Source organism: Chironomus tepperi, unplaced genomic scaffold, assembly GCF_022539635.2.
Source record: "Chironomus tepperi strain 1889 unplaced genomic scaffold, CSIRO-AGI_Ctep_v1 contig_337, whole genome shotgun sequence".
Classification (NCBI taxonomy): domain Eukaryota; kingdom Metazoa; phylum Arthropoda; class Insecta; order Diptera; family Chironomidae; genus Chironomus; species Chironomus tepperi.
In genome coordinates this window covers 922625-942336 of record NW_027226459.1, presented here as the reverse complement: position 1 = coordinate 942336, position 19712 = coordinate 922625, and the positions used below count along the sequence as shown (strand labels likewise).

Sequence of the window (19712 nt, the reverse complement as noted above, 5' to 3'; positions counted from 1 at the left end):
TCATAATTTTTAAATTTCTTCAAATTTTGAAGAATTTGGCAGACTTCGAAAATGACTTGAATTTTGTATGGAACAGAATCCACTCGAGTCAACTTTTACTTCCAAAATCCAAGCTGACTTCGAGCTTTAGATATTTTATGACTTTATTTAATATTTTATGACTCAGAAGTGATAGATGATATGTTCAACACTATGCAAATTTTCAGCATTTAACTACAGTAAGGAGAAAGTGAATAAAATTAAAGTTTAGATGTTACATAATCAGAGACACAGTTTTTTAGTGACCCATAAATATTGCAACTGTTTCTTGATTATCACAAATCGATGAATCTATCAAAAATTTAACTTCAGGCCAAATTGCTGGATTTAGTTTAAATCTGACACCATCCTTGAGTAATGTAAGCCTAGTGCCGGATTTTGGATTTATCAATTGATTTGCGCTATTCCCCTAGCAGAAGAAGAGACCGTTTTCAGGTACCGCAGTTGGCTATACATATCAACTTTGATCCATGGATTTACTTAGTTGCAGTTTTGATGCAGTTTGCAAAGAATTCCTTGAATTTATTGTTTTTAATGCGCTTCTTTCCAGTTCACACCCACACAAACTCATTAATTCTAACTTGATCCTTTAAAAAGGAGCCTCCTTGATGATATTTTTCTTCCAATTTTTTTCGAATTTACAAGCAACAAAAAATCTTTAGAAAAAGAAGAATAAAAGTGGCAGGTGGTTCAAAAGAAGAAAATAAAACTTTTTTTTTGTGTATATCTCATCCTTTAAACTCTCGAGAATCATTTGATGCTTTTTTATGACTTAAAAAAATAACACACGATGAGATGAGATTCACAAAAATTAAAAAGAATTTTTTTTGTGTGTTAAAAAAACGTTTTTTTTTTGTAATCTTTGGACACGTGATTGGAGCACGACAGGCTTGAGGATGAATTAAAGATATTTCCTTGAAATTTGCATTCGGTAGTTTAAATATGTCGAAAATCGATGCTTGGGGCAATTTACTTTATGCATTTTTATTTCATTTTTCTTCTTGGCTTCATTCGCCTTTTAATCTTAATGTCCATTTATGTGTTGAGCATTACTCAGCAGGTGTAAAATGTATCTTAGGTATTAAAAGACTTGAGAATCGTGATATAAAATTTTCATATCCATTTTCGTCTTTTTTATGCTGTAAATGATATATTTAATTGATGTTAATTGGTTTATGGTTTTCAGTCAAATGCACTCGATGGACCATAAATCAATTTCTCTTTTTGGATGCATCAAATTTTAGAGAAATAAAAGGCAATAAATCAATTAGCAGTTTGTCAAGACAGACATGATTTTCTTGACTTGCTATTGATGTTTCTTGGAGGATTTGGGATGGTAAAATTTTAAGAAAAAAACGGCAGTTTAGATAATTAATTAAATTTGGGTTGAGTATTTGTTTGGTTTGGCTGTATTATGGAGTTTTTATTGAGGTTGTTACTGTGTGTCTTATTGAATAGGAGCTATTTATTATTGGTAAAATGCAACATCAAGGTAACTGATCCTTAGTTTTACCACTAACCTGAATAACACAAAAATCTTTAAATGCATCAAAAATCCAGCCGTAGGTTGACGTGAATCTAACTTGATGTCGAATTCAGATCCAAGTTTGCCACCATGCCCAAGTTACCGCCATCCTATATTAGATTATTTGTGCTATTTGAACTGTATGTTTCGAAGCAATTGACAAATTTGGTCCTTAGTATGATGCCGCCTCGTCACCGTGAGATGAACACTTCATTATGTGCTGATGGGGACTTGTAGATGGATAATATCAACAACATTCGAATGTACAGCTTCAAATAACTCCAAAATCGTGTACAATTTAGGATTTATTGAATTAAAATTCTAAGAATTCAATGCTACAATTTAATGATTTACATTTTCATGATAATATCATTGCAGACTTCACAATTAAATCATTTAAGTCGATATCCCTCATCCCTCACAACATCCTAAACATAAAACACTTTAAAATCAATTGAACATTCCCAAAAGCAAATAAAAATCATCGATTAGATCCGCAACATTTAAAATATCCTCAAAGGTCATTTAAATGACAATTGCAGACTCACAAGAATGTTAAATGTTGCATAAAAAATTTATACGGTATTTTATGTGCATTCTTGTTGCTATCTTCCTGGACATTAATGTATTTTAAATATTATGGAAATTCTCGTCAGCATATAAATCATGTGAACAGTAAACATGAAAAGTGAAGAAGTGAAATTGGCGAAAAAAGAACATGAAAGGCAGGTGCATCAACATTGTGTATGATTGTTGGCTTTAAAAAAATTCAGCACAAAATATAATATTTTCATTCACAAATGAATCTACCTTTTAAATTTTAAGCGGATTGTTGATGAAAAAGGCAGTTTAATGAAGCATTTTGTGCGGTCGGTCGGCAATCGCTAAATACTCGTTAGTTAGACATCGTAGAGGGTCCAAATAAGTGTTTTTAGGTCACTTTTATTGAATTATTCGAGAATTATATCAAATTTTGCTAGAAAAGTCCAACTTGAAGCACCTCCTGTTGAGTCTAAGCTTCATGATGTAGGCGCCTACAATTTGCAGTCCTGCCAACAGTGAACTTAAACCTTTTAATTATTCCTAAATTAGATAATTAATGATTTCAATTTCATACTTAATTTGTAAACATACCTGAAGTTGGCTACAAATGAGCAATTTGAACTCAGAAATTTGAATTTTTAAAAACCGTTACAAACATTATATTCCTTATGGACTCATCCAAATCTCAATATAATCATGCTTTTTCCAAGAATTGAGCAAAAATGCGCTATAGTCACTCGATAAGGTCAAGTACCTTTTAATTTTTTTGATATATTCCCGCACAATCTCAAGCGTCTGTTATTATAATTCTGAACGGAATATAAATACAGACCCTTAAAATCATCACAATTCCTTTTAAAAACATCAATCAGCATGTGCTCTTTGCAATTATCTCCCATAGCATGTAATTAAGGAACAATCATCGATTAAACATTCACTCATGATGCAACAATGTAAATGACATTCCTCGATGAATGAAGAACTAAAAATATGCAGGAAGGAAGCAAAAATCGGATGTTCTCTTCCTTTTTAATCGATGAATTCTTGCTACTTTGTCTACGAATTGTTGAGAATGAGATGCACAGAAGATTATTATTGTCGTCTTCTCTTTTTTCATCAATTCTTTTTTTTTTGTTGGAATTAAAAAATTTCTTTTTTTGTTTCATTCTTTTGAGATTATCATCAGTGGAATGGCTTTTAATGGAACTGCTGTATCGATATGACAAAATAATGATGTTGTTGAACTCGGGTGTAATGCATGTTAAGTGGTTGCATATCTTGCAGGGGATTATGGGATTGTTTTGATGCAAGTTGAATGGAAGGAACTTGAATAATGATGGACTTGACATTTTTTATCTGAGATTGCATATTGCTTAGGGGTAGAATTTGCTGATATGTCAAGTGAAGGATTGAAATGAATCAAGCTGTGTAATTTTGTGAGTTTTGATCTAAAACTCAATCTTCAGGCTGACTTGACTCTGGTTTGAGACTGGATTTAATCGAATTTGGCCAAGAGCTAGAGACACATTGGTCTGGAACCGGATTTTTGATGTCGTGTGTGGTGCACAACCTTTTATCTTTGTCGGTACAAGCCTTGATCGAAACTGCACATAGCAAACGCATCTCCAATAGTTTTTGTTAGCCCACTATTGTACCGCAGCACACAGGTTGCCCATCACTGCTTTATGCAATGATTTAAAGATCCGGTTCTGATGGGATTCGAATCCATGTACTTACAAGAAGGGTGACACAGATATCAGATCCGTTGCTTAACCAGTCTGAAATATAGGCTTAATTTTCGGAAAGGCAGATTCCCCTTCATATGGCTCAATACCCCAGCTTCAACTCTTCTCAGACACCACGCACTGGTATCAAAATTCACAAGTAAATTTATTTTTCCTCAATTCAATATTTAATGTCCATAAAGAGCCAACAATATTAAAGCTGATGATGTAAAAACCATCATCAATATTGTTGTTACTTCCTCCAAAGTAAATTAATTATTAATTCAAAAAGTTTTAAAATTTTTTGAAAATTTTTCCAAGCTTGAAGGAAGCTGTTTAATGAACAAGGATTAAAAAAAAATTCACAAAAAAATTATATTTTTCAGCATGTGTAACTTTTCTCATAATAAATTGACGCCTTTTATTATTGAAAGAGTGTTTTTATGCAAAAAAAGCTTAGAATTTAATTCCTGACTGTTATTGTCGATGAAAAGAGATTCGAAATTCAAATTTATCATTTTTATTGAGTACAGTTGAGTACATCATTAATCATTATTGAGAGATTGTTTTGAAAAATTTATAACTAAAAATAACGGATTTTAAAATTTTGAATTCAAAAGCTCACAAAAAGCTTCAGTGAGCTTTTTTACGTACCAAATAAACGTGGTTGATGATTTTAACGTTAGAAACTGCAAAATTTTTGCATACAAAAGACTTCATTGAGAATTGTTCCAACTTCCTTCTCAAATGTCAATTAACATGATATGTCACTCAAAGTAAGTCCACCAATTGCCCAAATTTTTTGTCATTTCCGCTTCCATTTCGCATCAAATCAACGTTCATTTCACTCAATTTATGATTCAATGTATGAATTAAATTTTCTCTTAATTAACACTGATCAGAAGCACTGCCTTCTTCTTCCATCTGTGTGGCTTGTTGGATCTGCAGATATACACAATTTAAAATCCCTCATGAATGAAACACAAACTTGGTGCTCAATTAAATATTAATTAATTTCATTTTATGTCTTCTATAACCTGCCCTCTTGGCTTTTATGACTTCTTTCACTTAGTAACGATTGTGACTCAAGGCATTGATAATATGATCATATTTTTATTGATTAAATGATGGACATAATAAAATCTGTGGGGGAAGTGAATTTAATGTGTTCTATTAGACTTAATGTCTAATGTCTTTTGGCTATGATAGTGAATTTTTTATTAAGTATGGTCTTGAAGTCTATGCCTTGATTAATCTCAATTTTATTGGATGATCCATAAGAATTAATGGACACGTGTATGTGTGCGTTGATAATAGGACAGTAAAAAAATTATTGAATTAGTTTTGGGAAATTAAGGAGTAAGTGCATCATCAAAATGCTATTACTAAGTGTAATTAAGAAAGAATATTAGGAAATGGCTATTAATTGTCATATGAGGTTTGTCGGTAGCCTGAGTGTGTTTTGAAGCCTGTTAAAGATCTATGGCCAATAAATTTGTGAAATATTTATAAATAAATTTTACTCAATAAAGATCACTGACAATGTGATTTTGTGGATATTGAATAATTTACAATCAAAATCCGGTCTGTTTTCGTTATCAAGTCTTGCGAAATGTGTTCTGGAATTCTGTCAGGATAGTGTCGTGAGTGCAAGAGAGTTTAGAAAGAAGCATCAACGCATCAGGTACTGGTTGTCGCTTTATGCGTCATCTAAAGAAGGTTGTGTTTCACAATTGATCGGTATAACCAACGAAGACAGTTCCAAATGGACAACATGGTATGTATATTATTTAGTTATTCACCAGACTTACGGTCGACTAATGACTGTTTCTCCGAACCGTTCCATAAAATTTGTCATTAGTCGTACCGTAAAAGTCAGATTAATAACTAGACATTATGCCAATTTATCCACTTGTGCAGTAGGTAAGAACTGTGAGCACTGTTTGATTTTGTCATTTGACAACATTCTATATAAAGATTGAGAGATTGGACTCTGATGGGATTCGAACCCACTTCTTCATCACTTTACTATCTGTTATCTATCCACTCAAGCACAGAACCTTTATTCTTATAGCGACAAATTCGACTCCATAAGACTCGATACCTCAGATTCAACTAAACTCTCACTGTAACTACAGACAAGCAGTCTGCATCCAATGACATTTGCAACATATCCTTTAGTATCAATTTGTCATCTTAATTTCTTACAGTCTAGTCAAATAGACAACCTAAATCCTCCTTCAATTGAAGAAACAAAAAAGTATGCAAAAAGTCACAATAAAACAATTTCCCCTAAGTAAAAGAGAATCATTACTTCCCTTAATGAATGAAGAAAAACAACAAAATAATAAAAACAAAAAGTTGATAAAGTCGAGCCACCTTTAGTGGTAATTGTAAACCTTATTAAGCGTTTGTATTGTTTAACATTTACATCCACACAACACAGCGAAAATCGTGAGCGAGTTGAGTATAAAAAAGTATTTTTTATTTCTGTTGTCTTTACGACATTCAGTCTTTCATAGCCGCTTGTTCTGTTCGCTTCTTTTTCATATTGCCGTCTGTATATTTTGGTTAACGCGTGTGAAATTTTCATCTAAAAAACTTGAATTAATTAAAAATTTTAACAAAAAATTCAGGAAAAAATAAGGTAAAAAATAATATTCAGGAAGTGCACCTTTACGACTTAAATATGGCATGTAACAGCCGTAAAGGGGGAAGAATTTCATGTAGGGCGTTGGTTTGAGAAACTGACTTGTGCTGTTTTATCGGAATTGAGCAAAATTATCATTAGTCATACACAAAATTTTCACAATAAATTTCTTATCAGTTGTATGACTTATCGGATAGGTCGATAAGGGAGTTGTTGTGGTATGTTTGATAAAAACAGGTGAAAAAATTGTGTGTAGGTTGTGTTAGAAAAAAGTAAATGATACTTTTTGATTGTGCAGATGTGAATTTTTTGAATTTTGACAAACAGAATTGGATTGATTGAGGAGTGATTTTGCTGGAATTGGAGTATATTAGATCTTATTAAGTATGAGGTGTCATTAAAGCCACAAATAGCACATTGTGTGGAAACGATCACAGAAAAATGTAGTTACAGTTTGACCTGAGTCTGGCCTAAGACCAAATTTCAACTAATTCGGCACTAGACCAGACCTGTGTTGACTTTCGGCATTTCTATTTCGAATTACTTAACTTCTACAAAATGAAAATGGCAATTATGAAGAATTACATTCTCAAGCTACACAAATGAAAAGGCTCCGACATGGAACTTTAAAGACTGCTAAAACTCCTAAACCTTCAGTTGAGTCGCTCGGGATTGCATGATATCTTAAGAAAAACTCGAATTTGCTGTTATTTACGCCAATTGGTTGCAACTTGTTGATGGTGTCCTTTAACTTTGAGTCTAGGGCGCTACTTCTTGGCTCTAAGTTTAATGCCGTCTCGGTGTCATGGAGGCACATGTTGCATTCAAGATTCTCTGGCCGAAATTCACAAAATCCTCTTGCTCTTCCTCATTTTCCCAAAAAATGCTAGAACTTAAGTTTAATGCATCTTAATAAAGCATCTAAGGGCATTTAAGTATCAATATGGCTTCTACATTCCATCTTTCAAATTTTTAATCCATTTACTAAAGCATTGAGTAAGTAGACCTTGGCGAACTAACCAGTTGACAATATCAATCACCGCAATATGCACAAATCAATCAAGTGCCAAACCAAACAATTGTGAAATATTTGCAAGATCCAGTGCAAGTTTATCTTTCAAGGCAAGCATTTCATTCTTAAATATTTCAAATACGTCAAGTATCTTGCCCTCAAATACACCTTATACTTTGACACAACAGCTGAGTTCCATCAACCACAAGAAGTCACTAAACTTTCCCATGAAAACAACCCCAAATTCTTAAAAAAAATGTTAAATTTAACACAAAGAAATTCAATTTCTTCCCAATCTCGATACACTTGACTTCTTCTCTCACCAGCTTATTACCTGCATCAGTGTTGAGCACGTATGAATCATTGTGACGTCATAAAACCTGTTTGACTCACATATACACAGATCTAACTTTTTGTTGACTTTAGATTATTTTATGTTGCACAATTCTTGATCGTTATTTTTCTCTTCTGTTCTGACTGCTTCAGTTTCATATTACAAACAACTTGATGTAGTTCGACGATCCAAAACAAATAAAAAAAAATTATTTCGAAGTCATTAAAACTTTTGGTATAAAAAAAAAATTATTAATGCAGAACTCAGCAAATATAAATCCATATAAAGCGTAGAATTGAGGACATTTAAATTACAACATAATTAAAATAAATGATGATGTCGAAATATCAACGATAAGAAGCACACGAGTCATTAGAAATGTAGACATTAAAGCTTGGTTCTGTGTTTCATGTTAATGTTCCGACAATATGGATTAGACAGAAAAACATTAAAAGGTGATAAGTGAAATTGTATTGGATATTGATGAGCTATAAGAAGTGATTTTATGCTGAAGCTTCTCAGTCAGTTGGAACAGTTTACCGGAACAGGTCGTGTTACTCAAAGATGAAGAGAAGAAAGTTTTTGAGGTGAATTTTTATATAATAATAATCAGTACATGTGTTACGTTACTTCAGTTAGGTTTACTCAGTTGAATAATTTCATAAAAAAAAAGTTTTTCTCAATTCTCAGAGGAAAAACAGTCGTGGCTTCTTGTGTATATATTATGTGTAGTAGTGCAATGGTCGGTCACTTGCTGTGGTTGTGTTTTAAAGAGAAATGTAGTTTGAAGGTTACTTACTTACTTCACTGGTCGTACAGATCAATTGATATCCATGGCGTCTTTAAGTTTGTGTCTAAAGCTGGTTCTAGAGCTGGCAACCTTTTGCCAGTTATCGATACGAAGTGCATTATAATCTATATCGACTGCTTCTTTTAGTTTGGGGATTAAGACCTCAGCTAGGTTAATAGCAGAGTTATAAAATCGAACAGCACAACGTGCTTGAAAGGGCAACGCAACATCGTCGTATTAAGTTGCTCTGTTCTCGACCCATTTTAACGGTGAAAATTATTCTTCGTCGCATTGCCACACTCGGGTAAGGCTCCGCTGAAGCTCTTTTATCAACAACAAATGAAAGCCGCTGCTATGAGGGCTATGATGCTCGAGAAATGAGCAGCTTTTCCATTATGCTGCTTGTTTATTGTACGATCATCTAAACAAATTGGTCACACTTCACAATCACTTCAAATCTACACAAACTTTAACTCAACTTCAAAATTGAACATAATTTGCGACCAACAGCATTAATATCAATAGTTATTCTTAATAAATAGAGTATGGCATTTTGTGTGATATCGCAAACCGTGTAATGTTATAGTTATCAGCACGTAAGATTAATAAGCGCTGTCATTTCAAAACATTCTGAAAATTGACAATGAGTCATACTATTTCAATGATATTTGATAAGTAAGAATATAAGTATAGCATTCATAAAGTATTTTTAAAAAAGGCTAAGCTGATAAAATTCCTTAAAAAACTTCGTTTGGAATTGGAATTCGGAAAAAATATCTAAGCAACTAAGCATAATCTTGACATTATCATAAATTATCCTTCAAGCTATAAGCTTAGAATTAGAAAAGATTGATTTTTACATTAAAGAAACTCAAAAAATAAAGTCATTATGGAAGTTTTCTATGAAATTGTTTTAGGCAGATCGGTCAAATTACAATGAAAATTGGAATAAGATAAGAATCAGCTTTGGAACTACAAGTATTTTCAAATTTTGACATGGTTTTCTTGGAATTCCAAACATTTAATCTAAAGACAAGTCTTTTACATACTTACTTCGTTGGCCGTACATATCGACTGTGATCCATGGCTTCTCCCCCAGATGACACCTAAAGCTGGTTCTATCGGCGCCTACCAAATGCAATACTGTCCATAGACAAGTTTAAGTTTGGCGTTAATAGTTGTGTTCATGATGGAGTCTGAAGTGAATCATACCCGAGCGACACAAATAAAGAATACTTCACCATAGAATTTTAAAGGCTGCGCTAAATCTTTTTTTCATTAACACTAAATGGAAGTCGCCTATTTTTGGTAACTAAATGGCTGTCAAACGGTGCATTTAAAATTCCATTGTAAAGCCTTCCTCATTTTTGTCGCTCAAGTCAGCCAAAAGACTTCTCAAACTTATCAATTTGATTGAAATGTAATCACATTTGCCATAACTTCCTCACAAAAAGCACAAAACACATCAAATTCCCTTCAAATAACCTCCAATTCATTATAAATAATGATGACCACTCGGTCCGGTCTTTAATAATTTCATAACATGCACGTACACTTTTACGACATGCATTTCGAGGTGCGGTATGATGATTCATTCACGAAATAGTTTTAATTTTGATAGTGGAAAAAGGGAAATAAAATCTACGAATAAAATCAATAGCACAGAACCGACAAAAACACACAATTTTGAGATACAAAAGAAAGTGAAATATTTCAATGAAAGTGACAATGACATGCTTTGATTGCGTTACAGACATAAAATAATAGATTTGATAGTGAACATGAATTTTTTCAAGGTTCCATTAACATCATTAACTGCTTATCGAAAATGAAATGCTTTTCTGATAGAATTCATTCAATATGGAATGTGTAGAATGAGTAAGAAAGCAGGGTCTATGTCATGTTTATTATAAAGAGTAGTATTTCAAGTTCCGAAGAAAGACATTTAAGAATGTGAGTCACTCGACAGACAAAGTTGAGTGAATTAAATTTGAGACAAAAGTTCGTTAGAAGTTGGGAAAACCCTATAGGAATCAAATGTAAATGGAAGTTCCGATCAGCATATATTTAAAGGTTGTTCATAAAGTGGGAAAGAAGATAGTTCCAGAAGTTGAAGTCGACTTGGATTTTGTATTGAAAAATCGACTTGAGTCGAGGCGACTGTATATGAAATCCGAGTCGACTTCTAGCCCTGGACAGTAAATTATGAATCAGAGATCGAAGTCTTCATTGCGCCTAGCCTATAATCCCATATAAAATCCCCAAGCAGCATCCCGATCAGCACATGTTTATCATAACAGCCATATGGAATTGTAGAGCCAATTTTAATGACAATTTACATGAAAATTACAACTTGAACGCCATATGGAACCCACTAGGCTGCTCATGCATAACTTGAACGATCAGGCATGTGTTTGCTAGGGTACCGCTAAATCACCGTATTAACGATAAGCCGTAAATTCACCCTGATAACACTGTAAATTTGTTGGGTGATTTCGGTTCGTTTTTGAACCATGAAATGCAATTCATCGTATTGTGCTGCTCGGGATCCAAACTTGAAGAAAGAGTTTTCAATCCTGAATGTCTGGATTGATCCTGGAAGTACACGCAATTCAATTCCGGGATTGAAAACTCTAGTTGCAAAATTGATCAGAAATATGATTACAGTTCCGAACTCTTGGAAAAGTCCGAGTGGACATCAAGCTATGATTAGAACTAAACACTGATCACTTGCCAGTCACTTTCTACATACATTTCAAGTCAAAGACCAAAAATAATAACAATTTGATAAATTAAATTAACATCCAATCAATTCATAAATTGCTATCTCAAATCAAGTCACTCGTTCCTTATTTCCATCCAGTAAAAATGCCATAATATATGATATTTTATATTTCATGATCTCACATAATCAATTAGACTCAATTTCACTTAATTAAATTATTTCATCTTAATTCTTTTACAGAATTCATCGTCATTGTCGTCACAGCACACCAACTGATTCATCAAAGAAAGAGAGAAAGATCAAGTCAAATGTACATCAAAGCCGCTCATCATCACATTTGTATTCAATTAGTTATCGTGTAGTTTTCAGTTTCATTCATCATTTTTTATTCAGGCATTGCCCAACAATACAAGTATATATCATGAACTCGCAATCATCGGGTTCTACAAACGATAGTAAAAACATTCGTGACGTCATCGAATGTAATTCACTTGCACCGACATAATTTGTATATTGTTCTATATGTAAATACAGCACCGCTAAGGTGTATTCAGTTAGTTTATTAGCAACATTGTAGCTTGCGCGCGGCATACAACTGTATGTGTGTTAAACACTGTGCTTAAGACGTTAAACAACAGCAAAAAAATCGAGTTTTTTTTTCACTTCTCTTTCGTCTCAATTTGTGTTTTGATTTCGTTGTGAACGGTTGTAAAACGAGCAACTTTAAAAGTTCGATGTAGTGAAAATAAAACAAAATAAAAAAATATAAAATATTTTTAAAAATGGCGACATGCAAAACAAATTGTTGCCATAGCGATAGCCAAAAATCGCATTTTAATAACACAAAAGTGTATAAAAAGACGAGACATGAGACAAAGAATGTCCAGTTAGCGTTCATGTTAAGTTTTTGTGCTTTATTTGTCATAACATATGGACAATTGTATCCACAAAATCCATATTTGAAGGATCGTGATCCGAGATGGTATTCGAGACCTGGTGTTGATTATCAGCCGAGAGATCCGGGCGATAAGGAATATAGGTGAGTGTCTTCATTCTGGAATGACTGATTATTTTGTGGATTAACTGCCATAATGAGCATCATCAGACTGTTTAATTGGGTGGGGCGTTTGTGCTACATATTGATGCTTATTATGACTCAAACAATGAACTTTCATTCAAAAATTGTAATAATTTGCGAATGGATAAATGCCATGAAGATTACATGCAATTAATTGCGCATCTAAGATGGAATTCTGTTGGATCCCATAAAGAGAAATTGTTCATCTACAATTAAAGCTTTTTTCTTGTTGTTTCGAGTCTACTCAAGTGTATTTGTGTAATGTTTAAGCTTTCGTGACTCAAGATCATTGCTGTGTTGACTTGAGAAGTATGTGTGGAGAAGAAACGACGTTATGTTATGGAATTTCCAGCATTTAATTTCTGTTATTTTTTGTTTACCGCTCATGAAATTGTCACGTTTTTTCATTTAAATGCTGGGCATTATTTCGAGTTCAAGAGGTAGACGTGAATGGTCAGTTACGTGGAATTGCCTATTTTAATGTGAAGAAAGTTTCTAAAATTACTGAGCGACTTGATGACATGAGAAGTTGGCTGCATTGTCTAATTATGTTTTAGCAGTTGAATGAACTGTTCTTTAATTGTTTTTGGGTATTGAAGCATAGGATTGAGGTGTTGACTTCGATTATTATGGGGAACATTGATGTTTTGTGGAAGAATTGACACCAATTACTTAATATGTAGCTATAAATGTGAATAGCATTCTGAATGACACAAAATAGGTTAATTCAGCCATACTAGCTGAGTACTTATACTCAGATATCCATGTGGCTTACGAACGGCCGTCAAATGATCCTTGAGTAGCTCAGAACATCATCAAATCCTCAATATTCCCAAATTTTAACCCAAAAATCTATTTCTTAATTTTTGTAGAACATACGTCTACGGAAATCGTCGTTATGGCTACTATCAACCAAGCGGCTACGGTCAATATCCCGGACAGTATCAACCAGATCAATATCCAGGCAATACGGGACTCGGTGATGACAAATTCAAATATGATCCAGTAAGTAAATTAATCAACTTTTATGTACATATGTGCTCTTAAAATAACAATTATCACTTTTTTGCAATTGACTTACTGTTAATTAACAAGAAGATTAATTAATCTAATAGTACAATGTCAATTGTTTAAGTTAATTAAACAATTAACTTAGCTTGTTTGTAATTTTATAAATGGAAGAATAATTTATGAATGAAAATAACATGTGTGAAGAGTAAATAATTGCTAGCTTTGGTGCTAGATGCTTGCTGGAGATGTAGATTAGTCATTTATGAAGAATTCGCAGTCGCATCTTGAAATAATTTTAAAAACTATTTCAATTAAATTACAATTTAAGTTTTTCGTTATGAAAATTATTTGAAAATTTGAAAGAACGAAAACCGTACAACAGTTTTCCTAAAAAATTGTACCGTTCTAAAAAAAACAATTCAAAGCAAACTTTCAATACAAATTAAATAATTATCTTTAAATCACTTCCATTACATCTTCTTCTGCACATTGCAAGCATATAAACAAAGCAAAACGAGTAACATATGTGACTGGAATGAATGAGCGCAAATTGTTGTATGAAAAATGAGCATAATTTGCAATTACAAGATAATGTAAGCGGCAATGAATGTTTACATTATGTAAGAACTCTCGATTTCATTCTGTATTGTAACAACATTTCATGTCACTAGGTCAATTAATTAATTAAATTTTTGCTTTTATTTATAGCTTAACCCAAATAATCCACAAACGCCATTTCCTGGAGTTCTTGGTGGATTTCGTGAAGATCTTCAAGGGAAATTGAGGAGGGACAGCTTACTACTGGATCGTGATATCTTCGTAATGACAAACTATGGAGAAGTTCAAGGCTTTAAAGTACATTTATATGACAATCCAGATCCAAATTCATACTTTCGTCCATGGCATCAAAATGTTGATCGAATATTTAAGGACGTTTCAGTATTTTTGGGTATTCCTTATGCACTTCCGCCAATTTATGAAGGACGATTCAAACCACCTCGAGTTCATCGAGGTTGGCAGTTACTACAGGCTGTAGATTTCGGTCCAGCTTGTCCTCAGCCAATTGAGTATGTTGGAGCAACAAAAGGTGTTCGGGATATGGATGAAGATTGTCTTTACTTGAATGTCTACTCACCGAATGTAAGTTTGCCATTTAGGTTTCTACACTCTTAGAAAAATTCTAAAATTTAATTTTAGATTTGTATGAAAAAATCTAAAATTTAGTTTTTAACATAGCACCTAAAACTAAATTTTAGATTTTAAAACTAAAATTTTAAAATTTAAAAACTTAAATTTTAAAATTTTAAAATTTTAATATTAAAAATTTTTCATACAAAAACTAAAATTAAAGTTTTAAAATTAAAAATTAAAATTTTAAAATTCTAAAATTTTAGTATTAAAATCTAAAATAAAGTTTTAGGTGCTATGTTAAAAACTAAATTTTAGAATTAAAAATTAAATTTTAGATTTTTGATTTTTATTTCCTGTAATAAGGAGCAGAAAAAATTCAAAGTAGGCATTTGTTATGACTAATAGCTCACACAAGTGAGTAAAGAAGGGGAAACATGCTTCATAAGTTGGTAATTTTATATCAACTTTTTTTAAATTTTTCATACAAAGTTGGCACATACTTCATCAAGTGATTTCTGCATGCGCTTGTGAAGTTTTATGAGAAATTTTTTTCTAAAATATTAGTTTTAGAATTTTAAAATTCGGGTTTTAGATTTTAAAAATTAAAATTTTAGAATCAAAAATTAAGTTTTAATATTTTAAAATTAAATATTAAAATTAAAAATTAAATTTTTAAACTAAAAAAAAATTTATTCTAAAACTAAAATTTTAGAATTATTTCTAAGAGTGTAGTGACTTAATATTAATTGCCTCCTGTCCTTAATAGACTAAGTCTGGTGTAGCTCAGAAATATCCAGTCATGATATACATCCACGGTGGAGATTTCGTCCATGGAGCTTCTAACTTATTCCCAGCACATATTATGGCTGCTTTTTATGATGTCGTTGTAGTCACTTTCAACTATAGATTGGGAGCTTTAGGATTTTTATCTACTGGCGATGACAACAGTCCAGGAAATTATGGAATTCTTGATATGGTCTCTGCTGTTGAATGGTAAGGCTGAACTTCTGTCTTATATCCTCATTTCCTAATCAAAATCTTAAAATATTCAGGGTTTACCACAACATCGATTATTTCAATGGAGATAGAAAGTCAATAACACTTTTTGGACCTGATGCTGGAGCTGCTGCAGCTGGAATTTTGATGGTTGCACCAAGAACTCGAGATATTGTCACAAAAGTAATCGCACAATCAGGCTCAGCTTTGGCTGATCAAGCATTTATTGTCGACAGATATCGTGCACAAAACACAAGTCGAGTGTTCGGTCAATTAGTTGGATGTCCAATAGATTCCTCCTGGAAGCTTGTGAATTGTCTTTCCAAAAGTCGATCAATTTATGAACTAGGAAATGCCGAGTTCCAGCCTCATGTTGGTTTATACCCTTGGGGACCAGTTATGGACACAAACTTTACATTCCCTGGTGATGATTGGTTTGATGGATGGCATGAAGCTGACTGGCACTTTTTGGATGAAAAGCCTGAAGATCTTATACGAAGGAGGCTGTACAATCGAGGGCTGCATTACATGACTGGAGTTACAACACAGGAAGCAGCTTATCTGATATGTAGGTTGATTAATGACTTGTGCCTGTAAACAAATATTAATTTTCGATTTTTTTCAGACCAAAATGAGTCACTAAGTCCTAGATTTGAGATTGATTGGACGTTTATGGACCAGAAAATAAGAGAGTTTGTGCTTCGGTATAATTATACTCTTAATTTGAATGGTAGCTATGAAGCTATTAAGTTCATGTATACATATTGGCCAGATCCGAACAACAAAACTCATATTAGGGATCAGTACATCCATGTAAGTTATTAGAAAGGGTTCTGTATGGATGTTTGGATTACAAATTTGCTTTTACCTTGTAGTGGCTGTCAGATTTCCTCATCCGAGCACCAACAGACAAAATGGTGAAGCTTCTAGTTGAGCGTAAAGTTCCAGTCTACTATTATGTCCTCAACACAACAGTCGAAGCATTCAAACTTCCAGAATGGAGGAAGTATGCTCATGATAATGAATATTTCTTCCTAACTGGAGCTCCATTTATGGATGTAGAGTTCTTCCCGAAGAAGTATCGACTAGAGCGCACAATGTGGACAGACAATGACAGAAATATGAGTCATTTCTTCATGAAAGCATATACAGATTTCGCGAGATATGGAAATCCCACGCAGCTGGGTGAGATTTTAGGTCTTCATTTCGATAAAGCCATACATGGAGAATTGAGGTATTTAAATATCAACACAACATACAATTCCTCAATACTTTTAAATTATCGACAAACTGAGAATGCTTTTTGGAGTGAGGTAGGTCAAGGAAGTTGTGGATTTTGACGACTTATAACTAATTCATTATTTTCTCACATTTTAGTATATTCCAAGTGTGGTTGGAATGTTAGTGCCTACATATCCACCAAGTACAGAATTCTGGTGGGAACCAAAGGAGCCACTTCAGATTGCTTTTTGGAGTATGACGATAGCATGTCTAATATTGCTCATTCTACTCGTCATGTGCTGTATTCTATGGCGTAATGCAAAGAGGTATGAAACGGAGGTAGGAATCATTAGAAGCTTTTATTTCTATTCTGGTGGTTTTTTAAGTAGTTATTTGAATGCATGCAAAATTATTCTAATGATTCCACTTCATATCCTGCACTAACAATCAATATCCATAAAATAACTAACCATAAACTTGATTCTATTATTTCAGGGAATCGGAGAGGTTTTTCGACGAACCTTTTGCGGAGAGTGAATTTAATGCTGGCGTTGATAATCATATAGCACAATCACAGCCATTAAGATCTCGTGATAATATTTATGAATACAAAGATTCACCAGTCAAAAAGTCACAAAGTGACTTTAATTCCATTCGTTCACCAAGTTCAATTGGCATGACACAAATGACAAATACAACAAAAGTGTCAGGAAGTCAAAGTTCCTTAAAAAGTGCGATCTCAATGAAAGAGTCACCGTCATCGAAAGATTTCAGGACGTTAGACAAAAAGGAGAAATTTTCCGAAAGGGAAATTGATGTAAAATCCGATAAATCGGAACCAACTGATAAAGCATCAGTCATAAGTACATCAACGTCATCATCCACAATTAAGAAAGATTATATAACCAGTAGTCCAGTGCCACAAGCAAGAAATCCTAGAAATATTAAATCAAGTCGAACCGTTTTAGATAATGGAATTCCACAAACAGAAGTATAGACATTAAGTATATTTAGGAACTAAGGTTAAAATTTAATCTTTGATTAATTTTTGTCTAATCTAAGATTAAGTGTTCATTAAGGTTATGTACATAATTTATCTTGTAAAAATGAACGAATTAATTCCATTCCCGCAGATCCGTCACTACATTTAGTATATATGATTAGTTTTTATGTTGTTGAACAAAGTTGATGCACATAGTGCCTTTGTTATGAATCACAAAAACCTTTATACATTCCATGTTTTTATTATTAAAGTCAAGTCTAATCCTTCAAATTTGTAGATTTATTAGATGAAGGTATTAGGTATGTTAAGGACTAGTTGTTAAGTATTAATCTTGGGATGTTGGATTGATTTGTATGATTCAAAACCAGCATGTCAATCACCAATTCCCAAGATTAACTGTATGTATTTTGTCTTCGTCTCCAATTATCAGTGCTCCGTCCAACTGAATGTTTAGTTATAAGGAACAAATTTTAGGCCAAATTGTGCAAATAATTAGAAAGAGGTGTAAATAGTAATATAAATTCTATTTCCAATGCTTTCTCTTGTATATTAGCTTATCCATACTTTTTCGTACTAAGTTTTAGCATTTTAAGGATATTTTTAGTTTTAAGATCATTTGAGGGTCAGCAAGAGTCCTGTATCTTAGTTAGATTTGTAATCTTTTCTCTACTCTTATGTTTTTACCATCTAAAAGTATTATTTTGTAGAAGGAATTTATCTTTTGACAATAATTTTACATTGAGCTGTTTAGAGAGATTAGTTTACCATAGAATTAGGTCAATCTATAAAGCATCCTTAACATTATTAGTTAGTTGAAGCAACTTTTCCATTTGTTAGGTCTGTTTTCTCAGTTAAATTTTGTAAAATTTCAATCTTAGATAGTTTTAGTCAGTTCTTCTCAATCATTTTAATTCGTGACACACTAAACTACACTGGAAGGCATACTTACTTACTTCCTTGGCTGGGGCGCACCGAGTCATATTGCCGCGTTTAGAGAACGTCTATAGGCAACTCTATATTTTGATAACTTCTGTCAGTTCGGGATATTGAGAACTCTAGCGTCCTTACAACACATCCAATCCACGAAATTTTCGGTCTTCTTCTCGATTGATAGGCATATGTTAGATAAATGGTCGAAAATCCAGCTATAGGGTAACTCAACTTTGGTTGAGTCTGGATTTCATTTAATCTATCTTGAAACCATAGTAATATAACCTCCACGCTGCTCTGGAGAAGGATTTTTGACCATTTCTATGATTTGTGCTTTCCGGATACATATCTAGTACTAACTTACTAGCTTAGTATGTTGTTATACAGAGAGATGTGTCACGGAGCAGTTTTTTTGATTGAGTAGTGTTGCCTCCAATGGCGTTAGTCGGTCAATCGATCCAATATCCTGTACTAAGCCAGAGTGAGTCTGTCATGGACTTAAACTTAATCCAGAACCATATCAAAGTCATGTCGACTTTAATCCAGATTTTTATCGGTTAACCAATTTTTGCTATTCGACTCCTTTTGAGTAATCTTCATAAATTCACAAAATCATCATAAATCCACAAACATCCGAATTTCAAATCCAAATTCTCATCTTCATCAAACAACTCTAAACCCTAAAAATTAATGCATTTACGACAAATTCATGAACAGCACAAGGAACAAAAATATTTGTTCAAAAGAAAATTCATAGAAATTCACTAGTTTTGTAGTTAGAACCTTAATAGAGATTAAAAGTTAGAATAGTTTCTAGATTATTAGTCACTTCATGACTATTTTTTTGATCCTTTTTGGACATTTAGGATGTAAATCGAATGAGCTTATTTTTGTAATAATTTAGAATAAAAATCAAAAAAGACCCTGAAAATTTTAGTCTGAAAAAATTTAAATAAAGGAATTAACATCAAAAATTATTTCTGTTTTATTGCATTATATT

The 19712-nt window shown here is 32.9% G+C and overlaps 1 protein-coding gene across 3 annotated transcripts; it reads left to right on the top strand.

The window, feature by feature from the left end:
- Nucleotides 1–6352: 6352 nt before the first annotated feature.
- Gli (carboxyl ester lipase-like protein Gli) lies at nucleotides 6353–19686 on the top strand. 3 transcript variants are annotated; one of them, XM_070644319.1, is made up of 10 exons: nucleotides 6353–6478; nucleotides 11583–12381; nucleotides 13293–13425; nucleotides 14140–14571; nucleotides 15329–15555; nucleotides 15615–16126; nucleotides 16184–16371; nucleotides 16434–16871; nucleotides 16936–17105; nucleotides 17275–19686. In XM_070644319.1, the coding sequence occupies exons 2-10, from the start codon at nucleotides 12125–12127 to the stop codon at nucleotides 17774–17776; spliced, it is 2859 nt and encodes a 952-aa protein (XP_070500420.1). In that variant the 5' UTR covers nucleotides 6353–6478; nucleotides 11583–12124; the 3' UTR covers nucleotides 17777–19686. The 3 variants fall into 3 exon arrangements, with proteins under 3 accessions (XP_070500420.1, XP_070500422.1, XP_070500421.1); XM_070644321.1 differs by having other exon boundaries at nucleotides 16936–17118; nucleotides 17275–17455; XM_070644320.1 differs by lacking the exon at nucleotides 6353–6478 and adding an exon at nucleotides 8249–8414.
- The last annotated feature ends 26 nt before the right edge of the window (nucleotides 19687–19712 follow it).